The sequence below is a fragment of the Triturus cristatus genome, chromosome 10, assembly GCF_964204655.1.
Source record: "Triturus cristatus chromosome 10, aTriCri1.1, whole genome shotgun sequence".
NCBI lineage: Eukaryota > Metazoa > Chordata > Amphibia > Caudata > Salamandridae > Triturus > Triturus cristatus.
In genome coordinates, this window is record NC_140593.1 from 413,510,332 (window position 1) to 413,530,923 (window position 20,592).

The window sequence follows — 20,592 nt, forward strand, 5'->3', positions numbered from 1 at the left end:
GCACCCTAAAAAATGTGGGGGTACCTCTGGTGTCAAAAAGGGTAATCAAGTATAACCCTTATTGCTTATGGTCCGGGCCATAACAGTACCGGTCGCCGTGGACACTGAATTCTAGTGCCGGTTCTCTTAGCAGGTTCACAGATTTTATCCTACCCAGACGGAACGGCCGGTCCAAACGGTCTGGTAAACGAGCCCAAACACCCGCAAGGATAAAGGTAGGAAGGACGGAGGTCCATTAAGGAGATCACTCTCCTGTATTGTACTGGTGGTCACATTATAGTTATTACTTGTCATCTTTCTTTCTGGTAGGAACTGCATACTCATTGTTTACAGGTATCAATGGACCATGACTTGAGGAGAAGTCCAGAGGCCTCGGTTAGAAGATGCGTTCCTCTGAGGTATAGGAGTGAATATCCAGCAGCAAAAAGTACGGGAACAGGCGAATGAAGCGCCCCCTGTCAGAGCTAACGTCTGTGCATCTTTTTTCCTCTCCCATTGATTGGATCCTTTTATGTATTTGTCCTCTAAATGACCACCGGTTGAGACGTTGTTCCTTGTTTATATACTCAACCAGGGTCTCGACTGGGTTAACGGGTTTACACCTGTTTCTTGATTCCATGTTTAGGAGGCAGAACTAAGCCACTTTTTTGGCTTAATTCTGCCTCATAAATATTGTTCCCTTTAACGCAGTTTTCTGTGTTAAAAGGGAGTGCAATGGGCGTTGCTGGGGGCAGTCCCAGCACCATCCATGGCTTTTTGACAATGGCCCAGATTTAGGAGAAATCGTAACTCTTAGGGGAGGCGTAAGGGAGGCACAAGGAGGAGAAATATCTATTCCTCATCTTTTTTTCTTTTCTATGTGCTTTTCGGTGCTGCCATCAATCTTACATTACTGAACTCATAGGGCTTCTGAAAAATCCATGCATCATACTAAGAACAAGTGTCACAAATGAGCCATGCCCATTTAGAAGGAGTATGTTAAGGGTGTAGCGTGTAGCTGGTGTTGCATTTAGGAGTACACCGTCACAAGTGACCACTAAATTTGCTCAGACAGTTTTTTTTTTTTACTGATAAAACTATATAGTGCACAAACAATAATGTGTGAAAATTAGGCTTCAGTGAATATTTGTAATTTGTGCATCACCAAGTAAAGTGCCTCGATTTGTTTTGATCCTTTTAAAATCTTTTTTTTCCCATCATGCTTTCGAAAAATGCTTAGGGGCATATACTCAAGAATCTATTGCCGAGTTATCGGCACTTTACCGCAGCCAAAGTCACGATAAATGTATCGCCCTATTCACAAGCTGGTGCTAACAGCTATCACCAGTTTACCTGCAATAGCAGCCTCAAAAAACATTGCCACAGATGACCCCAGCAACCATCGCTAATGAGATGCAGAGTAGGCGTTCCCGTGCAAAAAGCCGCGACAACACCACTTCGCAACATTCCCAACGACCAGCCAGATTGGCGATAAGATCTCAAAACAGGCGATAAGGCGCGTTAGCAGCAGGAAATTAACACCTGCTCTGACCTGGTGTAAAGTCGGACGACAACCTGCACCAGAAAAGGGAGCCCAGCCCACAGCCACACCTGAAGAACAACAGATGCCATGGAGACACTGACCATGCATCCCGGAGCCCCAAGAGGGCAACAACACCCACCGCCACCACCCCCACGACCCCCCCCCCCCCCCCGGGCCCCTCTCCAGGCACCCCCGACACCCCCCGGACAAAGATATGTCACATCTTACTCCTCTGATGTGTCCGGTGGGTGTAGTGGTGTTATGGCTGCATCACTGTGTGCCACTGACACATCAGGGTGCGAAGGTGATAGGGCTGCATCACTGTGTGCCACTGACACATCAGGGGGCAGAGATGTGTGTGTCGAAGTTCCTGCAGCAGCTATCTGGGACAGGCTCAGTGGCAGCAATGGCAAGATGAGGAACTGCAAGGCATGGAAGATCCCAGCTACATCTTGCTGGTATTCAGCCGTGGCAGCCATACTTCCAGCCTGCATCGGTCCATGGGCTCCATTGTCCTCCGCATCTGTGCCAACTCTGTGCTGTCATCGCTGGAGCCTGTCTGATTAGACAGTTCTTGAATCAGAGTAATAGCCCCAGCGATGTCAGCCAAGGATTGTTAGAGAACATGGTGCGGACAGTGGGTGTCCGTTAGGGACTGTAACTAGTCCCTGATGGGACTCAGACACCCACTTATGGCATCGAGTTTGGCTGCCACGAGGTCTAACCCCACCAAAGCTGATCAGCTATCTCCTCCTGGCACCCTAACACACTGCATTGGAATTCCAATGCGTTGGTCGTGGGGGTCCTGGGAGGGAGCTGTGGTGGTGTGTGCTTCCTGCTGCGTGGTCTGTGCAGGGGTGGTGTCCCCTCGATGCAGCTGGGCTGCCCTGCTCCTGGTGGTGGGGTGCAGAGGCTGTCCATTAGCCGTTGGAAGGTGTCTGAGCAAATGTGCAGGGTGTCCTCTTCATCATCACTGAAGAGATGAGTGGTCTGCTCTGCAGGAGGTGTTGATTGTCCCTCTGCAATGTAAAGGGGCGATGCAGGTTAACAGTGTGTCCCATGTATGTTGACGCATTGTAGATGTTTACATACAGACTGCATGACAATGTACATTGTGACTGTTTTGGTGAAGCTGGCTATTTGATGGGAGATAGTGGACATTTCGACTACATGACGGATGTGTGGTTGTACTCGTACATTATCTCACAGTGTCATGCAATGCCAGCTGTGACTGGCCAGTTTCTACGCACAAGCGGCACCAGTTGTATCCTCTGTCCTGTGGTGTAAGCGTTGCACTTTGTACCACATTGTCGTCAATGTTGATGTGCTGTGATTGCTATGTGTGTGTGCTGCATTGTGGGAGAGTCACCCCTGCAGCTCTAATTTAGCGGCCCCTTATCCTTTTGAGGCGGTGTGCCTTTGACTTATGTGCTTTTCGGGTGCTGGGATGTTTGCGAATTGGGACATTTGTGCTCTTGGTTAGATTTTGTACTCTTGTGCATTGTTTGTCTGCATATGTGTCTTGGACGTCATGGGTTGTAGGGGCACGTGGATGTTTCAGAGTGTGACCTGCTCCTTCACGGATGTGGTCCACATTCAGCCACCTCAATGTCGTCTCGTGCACCAGGTCATGTATTTTGACTGCAGCCATGCTATCGGTCATGCAGTGTCACTTGCATTGTCAGTGTGGCTCACAGAGTCGCTGCTTTTCTGGATTCAGCACATGTGCATGGGTAGGTTGTCGCATTGATGATATTGAGGGGGGCCCATTTGTGCACATTGTGGACGGGGTCCTACTTGGTGTTTCTATGTGTGCTGCAGTGTGCCAAGGGTATCAGGGACATGTTACACAATCATTGTGCGTGTGTAGTGTGCTACACATGATTGTGCATGTGTGCCATTGTGTCCATCTCCCTCCGTCCACCCAGTCCCTGGTCGTTACTCACCCTGTTGCTGTTGGGTCAGGTCATATCGAGCTGTGTCCAGACCCCCAACTCCTGCCACCGTCTCCACACTGATGACTGTGGCTACCATTTCCTCCAGCTCATCCAGCTCCTCCTGTGGCGCAGGACTCCCACCTCCAGTCGCCTTTGCTGCCTTCCTGTTGGCAGCGAGTTTCGGTTTGGTTTGGCTTTGCACATCATTCCAGCGCCTCTTGACCTCCTCCATTGACCTCCTCGACACTTCAACTGCATTCACGTTGTTGACGATGGACTGCCATATTTCCGTTTGTGTTGCCAATGACGCAGTGGAGGTGACGAACAGTTGTTGGTAGTGTTCTATCACCTCCGTGACGATGATCCGGTCTTCCTGCGGACTGAACCTCGTCTTCCTCTTCTCATTGCCCTTCCCCGAACACAGGGTTCCTGGCTGGTCCTCCGTGGGGCTTGTGGGGTTCGGGTTGTCCTCTGCACTCGGTCCGGGTGCATCCATGGTGCTACGCGGTTTGCTTTGGTTTTTGTGTGGGTTTTTTTTGTTGCTTTTATAATGCACTTTCCCGCATGACGCGTGGGAATTGCAGGCCTGTTGCTGGTTGTCGCTGATATTTGTATCACGATTTGGGGCATCGCAACTTTTTTTTGCGTTTCGCATTTTTTCAGCGTCGATTTATCCTGCTACTATCGCATGGTGCCGTCGGGTTGGGAATACAACATTAACACGGTGTTATTTTGTGCGATAGACTGCGATGTGAAGAGTTGCGTTAAGATAATTTTGCGATGGTTATCACACGTTCTTGAGAATATGCCCCTTAGTGTTTTCCTGTTTATTTATTTTGAAATATTTGTACAGTTTATTTTGTTGTGTGGTAGAAGAAAACGATATCGCTAACCACTTTTTAGCGATTTTAGAATTGGATAAAAGACATGAAATGGTTGTCTGCGCCAATTACTCCATAACCAATTTCTTCTGAAAAATATTGCTTAAAATAGCTCAGAAAATTATATGCATAAGGGAAAAAACATTCCTCAGGAATAAACCTTGCACCCACTCCATTTGGTAATGCTGTTTCTAATGGCTTTTCTATCTAACTGCATATTTCTCACTTTTAGACTATTCCCAGGTGCCAGACTGGATCCAAAATTAATTAAAGCAATTGGTCCTACACGCTACCAGATGGCACCATCGGACCCCAAAATTACTTTGTCGCTGCCCCAGAGGGGATAGAATAGAGCAGCATATAGGAGCTACTCTGGTGCACTAACATCAGTTTCTATCCTTTTTTTCCTTCCACACCTTCTTACAAGGAGCAGCTGTGACAAGTTAGAGATGACAGTGTACCAAAAACACTGACTTGGCTTATTTTTAGTAGGTGCAAGAGCCAGGCAGGAGGGCGAAGAGGAATATGTGATTAGAGTAACTGCCAGAAAGACCATCATATAAGGTCAGTCTTCCCTTATTTCCGCATTGCTCCATGCCTTACAGCCACCGGTGGGGCTTGTTCTGCTCTCCGCTGCAGGAAAGGACTCTTTTAGTGAGCAGGAGAGCCATACTGCAAAACGTTATTCCCACCCTATCATGTGTCCTATGCTTGAAGCTTCCAAGGGCGCAGGCCTCCCACATGTTAATGTCAGAAAGCTCTGTGACCTCTTGCAACACAATATGGAAAGAATGCCATTAAGAGGATAGGGAACGGCAAGACCACAATAAATGGTAATGGGGCAGCTAAAGTGTGCATTAGGGAAGTAGCAGTTGAGCTGCTTGGGCGTCAGGTAGGCAAGGTGTAAAACAGAGAATTGTATGCTTTTTAAACCAGGCATTCCTAGACAATCGTTGATGCCTGATCCCACTTGGTCTCATATAGCTCCCGTCCCACATCATCCTCCCGTTTGCCCCGCAGAGTTGCCAATGGGAACTCAGTGTGTTCTCATGCGGCTTTGTATATCCATGTTATCAAGTGACGCCCTGTCCACATATGCAGCAGAGCCTGCATAACAGAGTGTGTTTGGGGTTCTTCATCACGTGTGGACCTGAGGGCTTGGCATGCATTACGCAGTTGTCTGTATGTTAGAGACTGTCCCAATGGAATAGCATGGTCAGAGACAAGCTGGTCGAAGGTAAGGAGGTGCCCATCCGCAAAGAGATCTACTACTGTTGTCAGGGATTGCTCATGCCAGCTCCTGAAGTCAGTGGCGTAATAGGACTTGGGAAATTGTGGGAGGCCCTGCAGGGGGAGTGCTGGGGCATGGGGCGTGTGAGGTGTGACACCCTTGCAAGACATTTACGGGCAAAAGTGACTTTCAGTGACCATGTGGTCTGGAGTGCAACTTTGGGAAGTAGGAAGTTTCGAAGCGTGGATGGTGTAAGGGGGTCAGATCCATTACATGTCTCTCCCATGATTCGCCCTGCTAACCACTGTGAAACCCATTGTTATTGGGCTTCTAAGCAATAAGCCTCAAATAATGGGGCTCTGAGTCCGCCTCGGCCAACTGGCAGTTGCAGCTTTTTCAGCACAATTCGATGGTGCTTTTCTCCCCATATAAATTCCCCTAACATAGTATCGAGCTCCTGGAAAAAGCGTTTGGGGATGGGGGTGGGGTGAGAATACAGCAACCTAGGTAAGATTATCATTTTGGACCGGGCTATTTTCCCGGTTGTAGCTAAAGGCAAATTTTTCCTGAACTGCACTTGAGAGTTTAGGGCAGAAAGGACTCTCCTTAGGATACCTTCAAATAATCCAGCTGGGGAGTGCTACAGGCAAATTCCAAGATATTGGACTGTGATGCCTTACCAGTTCAGCAGGGTCCCTCTGAGTCGCACCTCAAGTGGGGTTGCACTGCAACTCAGCGGATACACACATGATTTGGCTCAGTTGACCTGGAGGCCCGCCACCTATGCAAACACATGGAGTGTAGTGTGTTATGGGGAGAGGTCTGAGCAGACGTCACGGAGGTAGAGCAGCAGGTAATCTGCATACAAAGACAATATGTGGGTCGCATTGTCCAAAAGGAGCACCAAAGACCCACCCCCCAGTCGGAGCCGAACGGCAGGAGGCTCTATAGCATTGCGGATAGCACCCCTGTCTGGTGCCTCTGCCCACGGAAATGGCGATAAGATAAGTCTGTCTAGGCGAATCCTGAAGGTAGGGTTGGCATATAACAATATTGTGTATACTAAGTTGTGTTGTCCAACCCCCAGCCTGACCAACACCTGGAAAAGACAATTCCATATGAGTGTATCAAAAGCTTTTTTAAGATCCAGTATTAGGCAGCCCGCATGTGGGAACCACTGGGGAGCCTGTTCCATCACATGAAACAGGCATAGGATGTTTTGAGATGTTCTACATCGTGGAACAAAATCATTTTGGTCTGGGTGAATTAGGTCGGGTAATATGTGAGCATACCTTTCAGCCGGAATCATCCACAAAATCTTAGAATCTGCAAGGAGGATGGTGATCCACCTGTATGATCATAATTGGGTCGGATCCCTGCCAGGTTTCGGAAGGGACACCAGGAGAGATTCTTGGAGGGATGGAGGCACTGGGGTTTTATTTCTAGCTAAGTCCCAGATGGCGTGCTTGATTTTGGGAATCGGAAAACAGGGGTCTAGATCCTCTTTGGCAGTACTGGAGATGCAAGCCCTGCCAAAACATTTCGACCGCACCGAAGTCTGGGGAAGGGGATGCCTTGTATATAGAGGAGTAATACACGAAGAATGTATTCAGGATGTCAAATTGTGCATGTAAGCTGTCACCAGTAAGCAAGGATATTTCCAGGATCAGGCCTGATTCGGCATCCTGCCAAACCAGCCATGCGAGGAGGTGATCAGATCTGTCTCCCTCCTGATGCGTCCTGGCTATATAGGCACTGAGATTGAAGAAGCTCAGTCCCTCCCAGAGAGTGGCGTAAAGAGTTTTGGCGTCAGTCAGTGTGGGACCTCGGGAGGTGTCTTTCTAGGGTGGGTATACCTTGTTCAGCCTCCCTGACATCCCTCTTGAGTACTCAGCGAATCCCTGCAACTTCCCGCATGCAGATCCCCCTCGTGACAACCTTGAAAGCATCCCACTCAAATACCCTAGTGGACACCGTAGTGTGTGTGGTTATAATTTAACACCAAAGTATTCCAACATCGTAAATGTATAATTTACTTTGACTTGTCATATGAAGTGTAACTCCCGGAATGTTATTTATGCCATTTGGTGTGGTAAGATGTACATTGGGATGACGGCCCAATGGATAAATTGTAGGATCCCGGAACACAGGAGTAGAATACGGTGTGGAATCATCGCCGCACCTCTAGTTGAACATTTTCAGCAAATGGGACACTCTGAGCAACAGTTTGAGTGGCAAGTCATTGAGCAAGTTCGGAGGACGGATAAAATTGCCTTTATTTCCTAAACTTTGATGTTGCTGGAATGCAGATGGATTGACCATTTGAACTCTGCCATCACAGGTCTTAACATCAATGACGAAACAATACAAACTGTATCGATTGTAAAAAGGTGATTCCTAATTTGGATTTGCTGGGAAGGCCTGTTGTTTTCATGTGTATCTGTATTTTGTACATTTTTGTTAATACTTTCATTATTCTTCTATTCTTCTCTTTTTCTAAACAACAGTTTTGTTCTGTGGTTCTTTTTGTATAGTGGTTGGCTTTCAGTACTTTTTTCAAATTCTATTTTCTTTCCAAAAAATCTAATTGCTTGTTCTGGTGTTTTTATTTCCGGCTTTGCTAAAACAATTGCAGTAACAATGGCACCACTTGGTTGTATTATGACTGCTTATCTTTTTACAATTGTTATCTAATGAATATGTTGGTTTTAACGTAGCAACGTTTTTAATGAACTGTCAGGATTAGAAAAAGAAGGGGGTGACTGCCATATGATCTATTACATGTTTTTATGGTTGTTTTATAAAGTCTTTTTGGTTTTGTGTCATTGTCTTGTCTTTGTATATATATTTTATTTTTTAACTCTTGAGTGCCCATGACGAGATGGTCTCGTCATGGGCCGCGGTTGCGCTGTGCCCATGACGAGACTATCTCGTCATGAACCCCGCCCGCTAATGAAAGGGCCGGCACAGGGCGGGGAAAGGGCGTGGCACTCAAGGGGTTAACAAAATAATATTCATCTTCGCATTTTAGACAGAATTGTGTCCCGGAAGTGTTGATATGAATGTTATCCTTGATGCTTTGCATGCCCCTCGGCTGCCACCATAGCAGTTTTAACTCTTATGGATCTATTTTAATTGTGCTGTGTGTATCTTTTATGGTTTTAATTAATCGATTAAAGATTATTTTGACTAACTGACTAACTCTGCAACTCCTGGTGATTTGGATTTGCATCAAGTCTGCTTCTGATGACTAGGTAGGGGGTTCGCTCAGCGCTCTCTCTATTTTTATATGTCTTTAGAGACATATTATTTTCTTTGGATAATGAGTGGATTTAATTGTTGTCCCTCTTTTGGGTTTCTTGATGATTTGAGTTGCAGTAATTAGTCTAGTTCAATGTGAATTCATTCATCTCTTTTTTTCCCCCGCATTGAAACAGACAAATTGGGACCATCATTGTCGGCTGACGGTTGTAATGCTATTATGATGGTTTGAGTGGGGGGGGTACCGCTTCACATATATATGCAATATATATTTTTTAACTGTGCCTGTGCCTGAATACGTATTGTACGCACATTTTGTGTACTATATTACCCAGTTTTCCCCCGTGCAGCGAGGCACGTTGTGCCTTCTATCACAATTGAGCTCATGGCGCTTGATATCAGACGCATCAACGAGTTCCTTGATTAATGCGTGCTGACTGGAACAGACCCAGCGATTTGTATCGAGGGTCCCTGACTTGTTCGTGGGTTGCTCTGCTGCTCCATTTGTCTTGCACTTGTTGCTCTCCTTTGAGGTCCCTTTCATTGCGTGGGACTCCTCCTTCGTGGGCTGAAATTTGACACTTGCCGGGAAGGAATTCTTTAAGTTGAATCTCAAGTAAGTGTTCTGATAGTGGATGTTTTTTGTCTAATTATTTTATCCAACCTCTGTTGGGTCTAATTCACTCTGTTGTTTGTAAAGGTACAATTAGATCGTGGCTTACCCACTGGATGGACACTTTCTATTGGGTGACTGTTCGTCGCAATTTCCGGTTTTTGCAAATTTTAAGGATACTTTAACTAATTTGCTCGGTGACTTGTGGCCCGCGTTTGTATGTGATACTGTTTTTTTTTATTTATATCATTGTAGGACCAATCCTTGGTTTAGGACTTTCTATTATCATTTTTCTTTCATCTACAATGGAACTCCTTAGGTAAGCCGATGGTGATGGCTACTTCCAAGTTTTTCCCTTATATACACACTTTGGGTGAATTCTTTATTCTCACTTCTCTTTTTTTTTAGGTTGCTTTCTACTAAATGTCCTTATTACACAATTCCCCGATGATGACCATGGTCACATTTAGCTCTGGGCTGAAACATCAACTTTCTTTCTGATATTATGGACTGTTTGAATTTGTTTAAGTAACAACCATACATCCTCAATTGAATAGGTGATATTTTCAATGTATTATTGGACATCAGTTCACTTTAGTCTGACACTGCAACCTATTATTGTGTATTGGATATCTGTCTGTCTTGATTGCACCAGAATTTCTTGATTGTCCGGAATATTTGATTCTTTTACTTACATTTATTTTTTACAAATTTCGAATAATGATCCATTTGTATATTCAAATAACCTCTTTTTTAAAAATATGTTAGTGTGTGTGAAGTTATTTTACAAGGGAACATTATTCTTTGTCTATGTACACTTTGTTGGCTTACCTTTGGTTGTTTTTCTAATCTTTATTTTTTGTTTCTTCCCAATGAATACAAAAACATGTTTTTGATATACTAGTGTACGCCGTGGCATTGTTTACCTTGAAGTGTCTGATATGCGACTTTTGGGATTCGCGGAATACCAGTTCCTCCAGATTTTCCCGGGAGAAACACCATGTGGGTCCCGGGGTTCTGGGGCGTTCCATGTCACATCCACAATGTCAGCGACATGGTCTGAAATGATGCGCCCGAAGTAGTCTGCATGCACAACCGTATCTAAAATGGAGGTGGAACATAGAATGCGGTCTAGGGGAACATAAAGTTTGTACGGTGCAGAAAAGGATGAATAGATTCAGGAGTGTTGGTGCGTGGTTCTCCAGGTATCCACGAGCGCCCACTGACAGACCTACCTCGCAAAGCACTCTTATTGGGTGTGCAGGGCTGTTAGAAACCGGGGTCTCTGGTTGGCGCAGGTATGCGCTTGTGACAAGCAGGGACCCTTTCCTCTAAGTCAGGGCAAAGGATTACTCGTGAAAAATAACCCCTGCTCACCCTCTAGGTAACGTGGCGCGAGCAGTCAGGCTAGATTCCAGAGGGCATGAGGTTAAGCATTTACAGTGTCCCACAATAACCACCAACCCACCACACAGAGACACAAGACTGTATTTTACCAAAATAAAGCTCTTTATATCAAGACTCTTCAAGCAGGCTTCAAATACAGTAGTTATCTTTTAAATAGGGTTCCAGTTACTTGTATTGCAGAGTCCAGAATGCCACAGTTCTTCAAATAGCAAAGTTGGGTGCAATTTCTGCTTCTTTGGGGTCCGTGCGAACCGTAGCGCTGAATGTACGCTCCGTACCGGTACGCTTCGTACACCCTCAGTGCAATTCCTCCTTCGCTTCACGCTTCCCGCGTGAGCAAGCGTTTGAATGTTTCAACCGTACGGGCCGTACAGTTGTAAGTACGCGCCGTACGGGCTCGGTACGAGTCTCGCTAAGCCTCACGCTTCCCGCGTGAGCAGCGTACCGGGACGGTGGCGTACAGCGCAGTACGGACTGTACCGAGGAGGGTACACGCCGTACAGGGGCCTTTGGAGCGCACAGTACCTTATTCTTTGAGGGAGAGTTCGCGGCGGCCTCGGCAGTCACAGGGGGGGCGTCCCATGTCGCGTTGTAGTCTTCAGTCGCAGAGGACCACGGTGCTTGTGGGGGCGCATCGGGACTTCCACAGCCCGCCTCGAGGGGGGAGGAAGGAGGGGCGGCTCGAGGGTGAATTCAGCGCGCAGCGCTGCAACGTCGTCCAGCGATGGCGAACCGGTGGGCGTCAGTCCTTGCGATGGGCTCTACGGCTCGGGGGCCACAGACCCTCGGTGCTCAGAGGAGACAAAGCATGTCTTATGGTGCGAGCTCCGGCTCGAAAGGGCAGCAGTTCACTTTGATCAGGCCAGTCAGGGCAGGTCTCAGGCTTAGAGACAGTACTCTTCCATGCAGCTTTCCCAGGTCCTTCTCTTCGGGCAGAGGTTCTTCTTGGCGTAAACAGGACCTGATTTCTTAGGAGCAGGGCTCCTTCTTTTATACACAGTTTCTTTTGTTCTTTGTCGCCAGGGGGCCTGTGCCTGGCTCAGTCCGGTTTTGGAGCACTTTGTTGTGGTGACTCTGCTCTTTCCTTTCAGTGCACAGGGCAGAGACATCAGCCGCTCCACAGGGGGCGGAGCCAGCATTGTAGTGGCAGAGCACAGGTCTATTCAGAGTCAAGGTGTACTCCTCCCACCCATCCTGGTGTAATCTCTCTACCCACCACCTGGCAGCCGGCCTGTCTCCTGGAATTCCCCAGCCCTGCCCCTCACTGAAACTAGGCAGCACACACACACACAAAGCAGAGGCGGACTGAAATGGCTAAGCAAGTAAATACTAACTTTCTAAAAGTAGTATTTACAAACACAGGATATTAAAATAAACTTTACTAAAATAAGTATTTTATTATTCTGAGTTCAGGCATACTAAACTTGACTTCCTACCATGCTCTCTGAGTCCGCTGGGATTATAGAGTAATAATTCCAGCAGCCCATTCTGGCCTATGGAGAGCAGGTAGCCTTCTATAGTGAAAAACGGAAATGGCTGTAATTCACTATTAGGACATGCCACACACATCAGGGCATGTCCTACCTTATGCCTACAATGCACCCTGCCCTTGGGCCTACCATAGGGGTGACTAATATGCAGTTAAGGGAAGGTTTAGGGACCGGCAAGTAGGTGCACTTGCGCAGTCAGCATGACAGTACCAGACTGCACGCAGGTTCCGTAATGGCAGACCCTAGACGCATTTTACTAGGCCGCTTCTGTGGGTGGCACAACCAGTGCTGCAAGCCCACCAGCAGCATTTGTATTTACAAGCCCTGGCACTCCTGGTGCACTTTACTAGGGACTGATAGTAAACCAAATAAGCCAAACAGGGAAACCAATCAATGTATACACTTTTTCAAAGGGAGCACTTGCACTGTGGCACTGATTAGCAGTGGCACAGTGCCCTGAGCAGCTAACACCAACAAAACACATGAGGCACATCAGCAAAAAGTGGAAGGGAAACTCACGCCAAGGTGCCAGGTCTAACAAGGGCGGAGCGGAGGAGTGAGGTGTGGGATTGATACAGCTCTATGTCAAGCATGCAATTGTAGCCCCTGCCTCGTATCCACAGCGTCCCAGTTCTGTGTGCTAGTACCCCTGAAAGCGTGGCCCAGAAGACCCCCTGATCAGTGTTCTGCGCATATATGCTCCCCAGGAAAATGCGTAAGCTCTCAAGTCGGCCTTCAACCAGCGCATACCGCCCCTCCCTGCCTATAATGGTGTCAAGTAAGTGCTGCAGTTCTGGTGTTAGACGTATACATCAGAAATTAACATACTTAGCAGATAAACATGTAACAGTAGTTATAAGAGAGGAGCCAAGTCACCATGCCAAGAGAAAATGTAAAATGTTATTGTAATGGACCAAATTAGAAGTCATCAATGATCATACAGGCAAGTGTTTTAAATTTTACATATAAATTTGGTCAGCGGACTCTCGAGTGGGATCACTTGCACACAAAAATGTTAATTCAATCCAATTTGGGTGTTTCCACTACACCAAATATAAGAATTTACTAGAAATCCACTTATGCCAAAGAAATTCCAATTCGGGAAAAATAAAAATACATAAAAACAGGAATTCGAGATGCAAAACAAAGTTGTTTCAAAAGTTTCCAAAAACAATTTTAGAGGGAGAAAAATGTGAAAGGGTACAAATCTAAAAATACAGCAACAGTTGTACACTGCAGCTTTGTTAAAATATTATTTTAAACTGAAATTAAGTAAGCAAAATAATTAACTCCGGCTATTTTCAATATAAATTACGACAGTTTTCAAAATTTAACTAACTAGTTGGAAACATCCTCATTGTTAATGCTAGGTTAGTGATGGTGCTCTCGCACCACCGCCCTTAACAACACTGGCCATCTATTTTATAGTTCTGCTGTATCACACCAGCTATAAGAATGCTGTAATTAATTTACCTCAGAAAAGTCATTGTTTTCAGCCTTGCGTAGAGCAGATTCCGCCATCCAGTTCCTCAAAACGTACCTAGGATTTGTGTCTGAAATAAAATGCAGGCAAAGTTCTTTACAATATTGTTATAACAAAACTTAACCAAAACATATAGCAGTTTTTGCACGTTTTAAACACTATCAGAGTATGGGGTCGAAAATAGCACTACTTTTTAAAAAAACATAAAACCAGGGAAATTTGACAGATATATGTAAATGACATGAGTATAACATGCACCGCTGTGATGCACTGCGTATGACCACACATACTACATTACTCATGGCATCTGAAATCTATGCCAGTGCATGTTATACTTATACCAAATTTCCCTGGTTTATGGTTTTTAAATGGTAGTGCTTTTTCAATACATTTCTAAGGTTTTATTTCTTTAAATGCAAGTTAAAATCCTAATACCTTTTCACAGATAACTCCACGTTCACCTTTGATTTCAGTGAATATATATTTGCACAGACACACACATTCACTTTTAACGACTGCCCTGTGCAGTTGGCTCTACCAGTTTTATCAGTGGCTCATTGTGTGCCCCCCACCACCAAGATCACTTGCAGAGGCACCACTGGGTAGATGAAGCACGATTCTGAGGATCCGGCTGGAGTTGTTCCACCTCAAAATCGACTCCAGAATATCGAGTAACCAAATATCGACAACTTGAGTATAGGTCGGTAAGTTTTGGTTGACTTTACTTAACTCTACATATGCGTACCTTGACGATACAGCCTTGCCAAGATTCCCAGGTCCATGCAGTATGTGCTGCTACTTGCAGTCTTGCTTATTCCATTATAATACAGAACTACAAGTCCCAGAATTTGGAGGAAAAAACTAGACTGGAGCAGCACATCACGCATGGACCTGGAATTTTGGCAGTTATGAAGGTAAATATCTTGAAGTCATGTAGATGTTTAGTTAAACACAGCAAAACTTTATTTATCTATATATACTTAACTTCCTCATGTTTTGGCCGCAATGTTTTGGTAGCACAATGTTTCTGTAAACAATGTGTCAACATACAACCCAGCTGGAGGAGGAACAGGGAAGTGTGCTGATGGTGCCACAATGGAGACGGTCAGGCGAATGAAGGTTGAGAGACCAACAGAGGAAAAGGACAGTATAGTAAGGGAATAGATGGCAGAAAGAAAAACCGGCTGAAAAAAAGTATCTTATGTCTGTGAAGATACATTGCGTTGGAATTTTGGATGATCATTGTAAGGTAGTTACATAGCACTTGGGGCTGAATTGAATCGGTTGTTGGGTGTGTGATAATGGTAGGTGTGCAATGATGTTATCATTTGATTAATGTATGAGGGTCGGCAGGGCTCCGGAGTGAGAGGGATAGTATCCAGGAGTATTTTTGAGGGTGAGGCTGATAGCTTCTTCTTGTCCATTAGCTGGAGCTGATTGTCATCCATAATTTCTATTGCATTTTCTTGGGAAGAGCAATGGCTACACTACAGAAAAGGGAGGTGAGTACGAAGGGGGTTTTCCAAGGAGTTTGCCTTGTCACGGGCCTTGGCAATCAGCTGATATAAACATTATGTCAATGGTGGGGCCCTGGATTCTGGTGATAAAGCCTCTGGCCTGATTTCCATGTTTGTACAGTCAAACCTGTGCTGATGTAAATAGAGGCAGACATGCACCACTGACACTGTCCACCTCAGCCAAAGACATTGTGGAGCATAATTCATCCATAACAATCAAGGCTAAAGATGAAAATTGTAGTAAAATAGTTCCAGTATGCATCATTTTTCGCCCTACATTTTAGTATGAATGCTGCAGTTTTCAATTATTAGGTAAGCTTCTTTCCTCCTTCGGTGCCCCGCCAATCTCTACGATCTTCTCTTAGATCCACATCACTTGTCATTTTTCATGTAGGTCGACTCTGACCCAGCATCCAACTGCACCGGCCGCGGCTATCTGCATCCTTTACTCTCCTTGTACTTGGCCTGGACTTCTACTCGGTCTTCGCCTGAAACAAACTTCCTCCAAGTCACTCTGACCTGGATCTAGGTATTACTTTAACTATCTTTCGCTTGTTGTCCTCAAGCACTCTACCCACTGGCACTGTTTTCACATGCGCTTCACCAGTGCATGCGTTTGCCACTTTTTAAATTATTCCTTGTTTCTCTTACGCAATCCCACGCCCATTTTGCTTTCAACACTGGTGCTTCATTGGCATTCCGCTAGTTTCGCGGGTTTTTCACCACTCTCCAAGTTCTCTACCGTATTGTGCGTTTTATCACTGCACGCGTATGACTATGACTTTTAGCAAATATTGCTTTTTATTGCCTAAGTCTTTTACTCTTGCTTAGCAATTTTATACGTTCTGATTACTTCTCCGGTATCACTGTACTCGCGTGCGATCCTCTTACGTTGGTCTGACATACACTGCCCTCACCAGCACCCAAGTTGTTTTCAAATTGTTTTCCACCCGAGCTAACTTTCAAATGTCTTTTTCTTTTTTCATCCTTTATTCCCTCCTACGGTTTTATTTATTACAGGCAAAATGTATACAGGCAAAATGTCCTGATGATGATCCTAGATCTTTTGTAAGGATCGAAATGCCGTTGACTTGTTGTACGCCATATACTCCTCTTTATTTAATACTTATCATGTGTAATGCTGTCTCCACTACAATTTGTTTGTCCCACCAAAATGCGTCTCATACAAACAATTTAATCTGCCTGAGCCTTTTTGTTTCATGTGTACGTCCTGCCCACTAAGTTGGATACAGGCTCGTGTCCCACTTTATTTGTTTCTTGCTGAATTTTGTGTATATTTAAGCAACTATATATTAAAAACACCTGTCCGGCTGGACTGCCGTATAATATAGTACTGATTGGGTCTATATTTATTGTTTGCTCTCATTAATCCTTCTCTAGGGACCACTGTCTTTAGAAATAGCAGTTTTCAATTAAGACACATCAAGCTTTCCGTAAACGTGCAAATGCCCCGATTCATTATATGGCGATCAAAGTGAGATAAAGAAGACAATACAACCAAACACATTGTCAATACTCCCAGCAGCCACCTGCCTATGAGGAACTGTTTGTAGCTAACCATTCAAGTGAACATAATGATACATTGTGCTGCTTCTTTACATCCCGGAACCAAGCCAATTGACAAATGACCCCAGATGATCAATAGAATTAAACAAAAGACTCAGGTCATCATGACCGGAATAGGTAAGAATGTATTATTTAAATAATCGACCATCTCCAAGAGCAGTATTCAGAGGGCTTTGTTTGTTGTGTGCAATGAAAATTTGACCACTGCAAATGGAGGATTCACAGACGGCTGCATTCCACCAGGAATCAATGTTCACAGTGAGGAGCATTTAGGTTGAAGTGACTGTCCCTCAACTCGCCTGCACTTTGGAGGGTGGACGGCCGGTGCCTATCATAGGTGTCTCAAAAAGTGCCAGAAACAGAGCAGTATGCCTCTGCTTCCTCTAGCATGGACCCAGTTGTAAAATCTGAACACTTATTTTAAGCTAAATGGCTTGACCATAAAAGTGCTTGATTGATGTTTACAGGCACTGCACCCATATCAATTCTAGGCAGTGTTAGACTTGGCACCATTTTGCTGTTGCCTCCTGTGTTTTTGCTGGTCTAGATGCTTTGGGCACTTTGCCACTGCTGTTCAGTACCAAAGTGAAAGTGCTCCCTTTTGTAAATTGTTGTATGGATTAGTGATTCCATGTTTGGTTATTTGATTTACTTGTCAGACCCTAGTACAGTGCACCATGTGTGCCCAGGGCCTGTAAATCAAATGCTGCTGGTGGGCTTGCAGCACTGATTGTGCCACCCAGAGAAGCAGCTTGTAAAATGTGGCTCAGGCCTGCCATTGCAGAGCCTGTGTGCAGTCTCGGACTGTCATGTTAACTTGGCAAGTGCACACACTTGCCAGTCCCTAAATCTTCCCTTTTCTGCATGTTAGTCACCCCTAAGGTAGGTCCAAGGTACCCCTATGGGCAGGGTGCATTGTATGTGAAAGGTAGGACATGCCCTGATGTGTGTGGCATGTCCTAATAGTGACATACTGTCAATTTTGTTTTTCACTATTGCAAGGCTATCTGTTCCTATAGGCCAGAATGGGCAGTTTGCTTATAACATCGTATAAACATAACTGACCCAGGGAACAAGATAGGAAAATAAAGTTTAGTATGCCTGAACTCAGATCGGTTAGTGTGGGTGACATTGTGTATTGCATGTCTGGCTTGTGAGTAACAGGGGCTGGAAGAGGACAACGGCTCCGGGAGTCTGATGAGTCAGGACAGGGCTGAATGGACCTGGGTTGAATTTAGAGTAGGGGCAGAAGATTTCCTTTCACCTGCCTGGGCCAGGTCTGCTTTCAACAATGCTTTCTCCACCTCTTGCCAGGAAGCTGCACGAGAGGACAGAACTGGTTTTGGCTGGGTACAGACCCTCTCTGCCTTCAGAGAACAAATGATTTGTGTGTATAAAAAGTGGGACCTAGACCCCAGACTTTAGATCACTTCTGGGAAATCAAGATGAACCTTTGCCAAAGAGAAGAACTGGAGAAGCTGAGGAAGATTACTGCCCCTGTGCTGTTTGGGGTTGGCCTGTAGTGGTTACTTGTTGCCAAGGAAAGGAGAAAAAGGACTTTGCTGTTTGCTTTGTCTCCTGCTTGAAGAAAAGATCTCCAAGGGCTTTTAACTCAGCTTGCCACCTGTTCTGAAGTCTCAAGGACACAAAGACTTCATCACCAGCTCCCCTGAATTTCCTTGCTGGGAATTCCAACCTGCAAAGAGGTGCCTGCTGCTGTTTAGGACCTCTAGAGACTGTTTGTCACTGGGAGCTGGAAAATCGACGCAACGAGAAAGAAGCGTGTCGCATTCGCACCGATTCCCGACGCATCGCCAAGCCACGGAGAAGACACGTGCTGCATTCGCACCTGGTCCTGACGCATTGCCGAGCCACAGAGAAGAAGCGTGCCGCATCCACACCGGGTCACAACGCATCGCTGAGAAAACATTCGCAGCACCTGCCGTGCGGCTGCAAACGTTCAGGCATTGCATTGAACTGAACTATTTCTACCATTTAAGAGCCTTATTTTTGATACTGTATTGTGGATTTTTGTTGTTTGGTCTTGTGTTGGTTTAGATAAAGATTACTTATTTTTATAAACTTGTCTGGTGTCCATTTGTAGTGTTTTCACTGTATTGCAGTATGTGTTCACAAATGCTTTACACACTGCCTCAGAGATAAGCCTGTCTGTTCGTGCCAAGCTACCAAGGGGGTGAGCAGGGGTTATTTTAGAAGTGTATCCCCCTTATCCTGACTAGAAGCAAGGGTCCCAATTTAGACAAAGGTACCTACCTCTGCCAACTAGAGACCACCATTTCTAACAGGCAGATATCAAAAAAGGACATTTGGTTGTATATACCACTTACTAAAACAATCTTCTGTTTCATAGAACGGTACTGAAGTCAGTAGTGCTCATTTTATCCCATTGGAGGATGACACGTCGAGCCACCCCTGTCGATCACATCAAGTTGTTAGCAGTGAAGTCTTGGCTTTCTGACCAGCTGCACTTTACCTTTTCTCATATTCGGGGGTAATACCACCCAATATCCTAAGTGTTTTCAAATCATGTATTACACACAATGTAATTTTTTGCTTATTGCTTCTTCCGTTTTTTTGTGTTTATCTTCCTAACAAATTACAACGTAGTTTTTCGCTTGTTTGGAAAACCGATGTACTATATTTTATGACAAATCTGAAGGAAACTGCATACCATCATTAGGATTACTTGCTAAGATACACAGGATATGATTAATTATATGACTTATGCTTGTTTTTCTTAGCAAGCATGTTACTTAACATGTTACTTAACAACTAATTGCACAACTATAGACTAAAGTTTGATTACCAAACTTACCAATTCCAACAAAATACGCATGAGACAATCTTTTTAAAACATGACTCGGATAGCAAATAAATTCTTTTAACTCTTCCCTCTTGCCAGCGCCAAAGCATGTAGTCCACAAATATACCCACGGGAACTTTCTCTGCAATTTTGTGCCTGTTAATAACCTTAATAGTCCCCCATCATCTATTCCTTTTAGGTGTTTTTTACATCTTTTCATTTTGTTGGTCACTGGTTCCATTTCACTTTTTTCCTTCACTCCCCAGCACACTTCCCTGTATTTCCTGAATGTCAGGCACCCATGCACAACATAGTTCACTCACTAGGTGGTGGTTCACAACACGGTTTAAGTAATTTTATTAAAACTGACACTGTCACGTTACATCTCTTGCAGCCTTGAAAGAGTCCGGGTCCAGTTGACCATTAGGGGCGAAACGCATGTGGGCTGTTTGCACATTCAAAAACTTAAAATACTACAAAAATTAAGGACAAAATCAATAGAGTTTTTTATGACAAAACATGAAGAACATTAGCAAATAGTCTTTCTTCCGAACTCAACATTAGAATCGAAATGAAAAGGCTTTTGGGAGAATTGAATAAATGAGGAGACATTGCTCAAATTCTTTAAACAGTGGGTATGCTTATAAGGGATGGGCTCTGCTTACCCAGTAAATGGTTTGCTAAATAAAGTGAGGGAACTCCTGAACAACTCAGTTAAACCTGAACATAGCTGTGAAATATTTTTAACATTTTTTTAAAATAGTGATATTTATATTGACATATAAAGAAAATCTTTTGAGTGGTTTGCAACATATCTGGGCCATCTTCGATTAAGCATA

At 44.9% G+C, this 20,592-nt stretch overlaps 1 protein-coding gene across 1 annotated transcript in view; it reads right to left on the reverse strand.

Annotated features, from left to right (window-relative positions):
- LOC146789534 (uncharacterized) overlaps positions 1-20,592 on the reverse strand; it is a 317,842-nt gene that overhangs the window by 7,878 nt on the left and 289,372 nt on the right. The window contains exon 18 of the mRNA XM_085631700.1: positions 13,816-13,895. Coding sequence (XP_085487826.1) covers positions 13,816-13,895 — 80 coding nt within the window. The remainder of the gene's footprint in view (positions 1-13,815; positions 13,896-20,592) is intronic.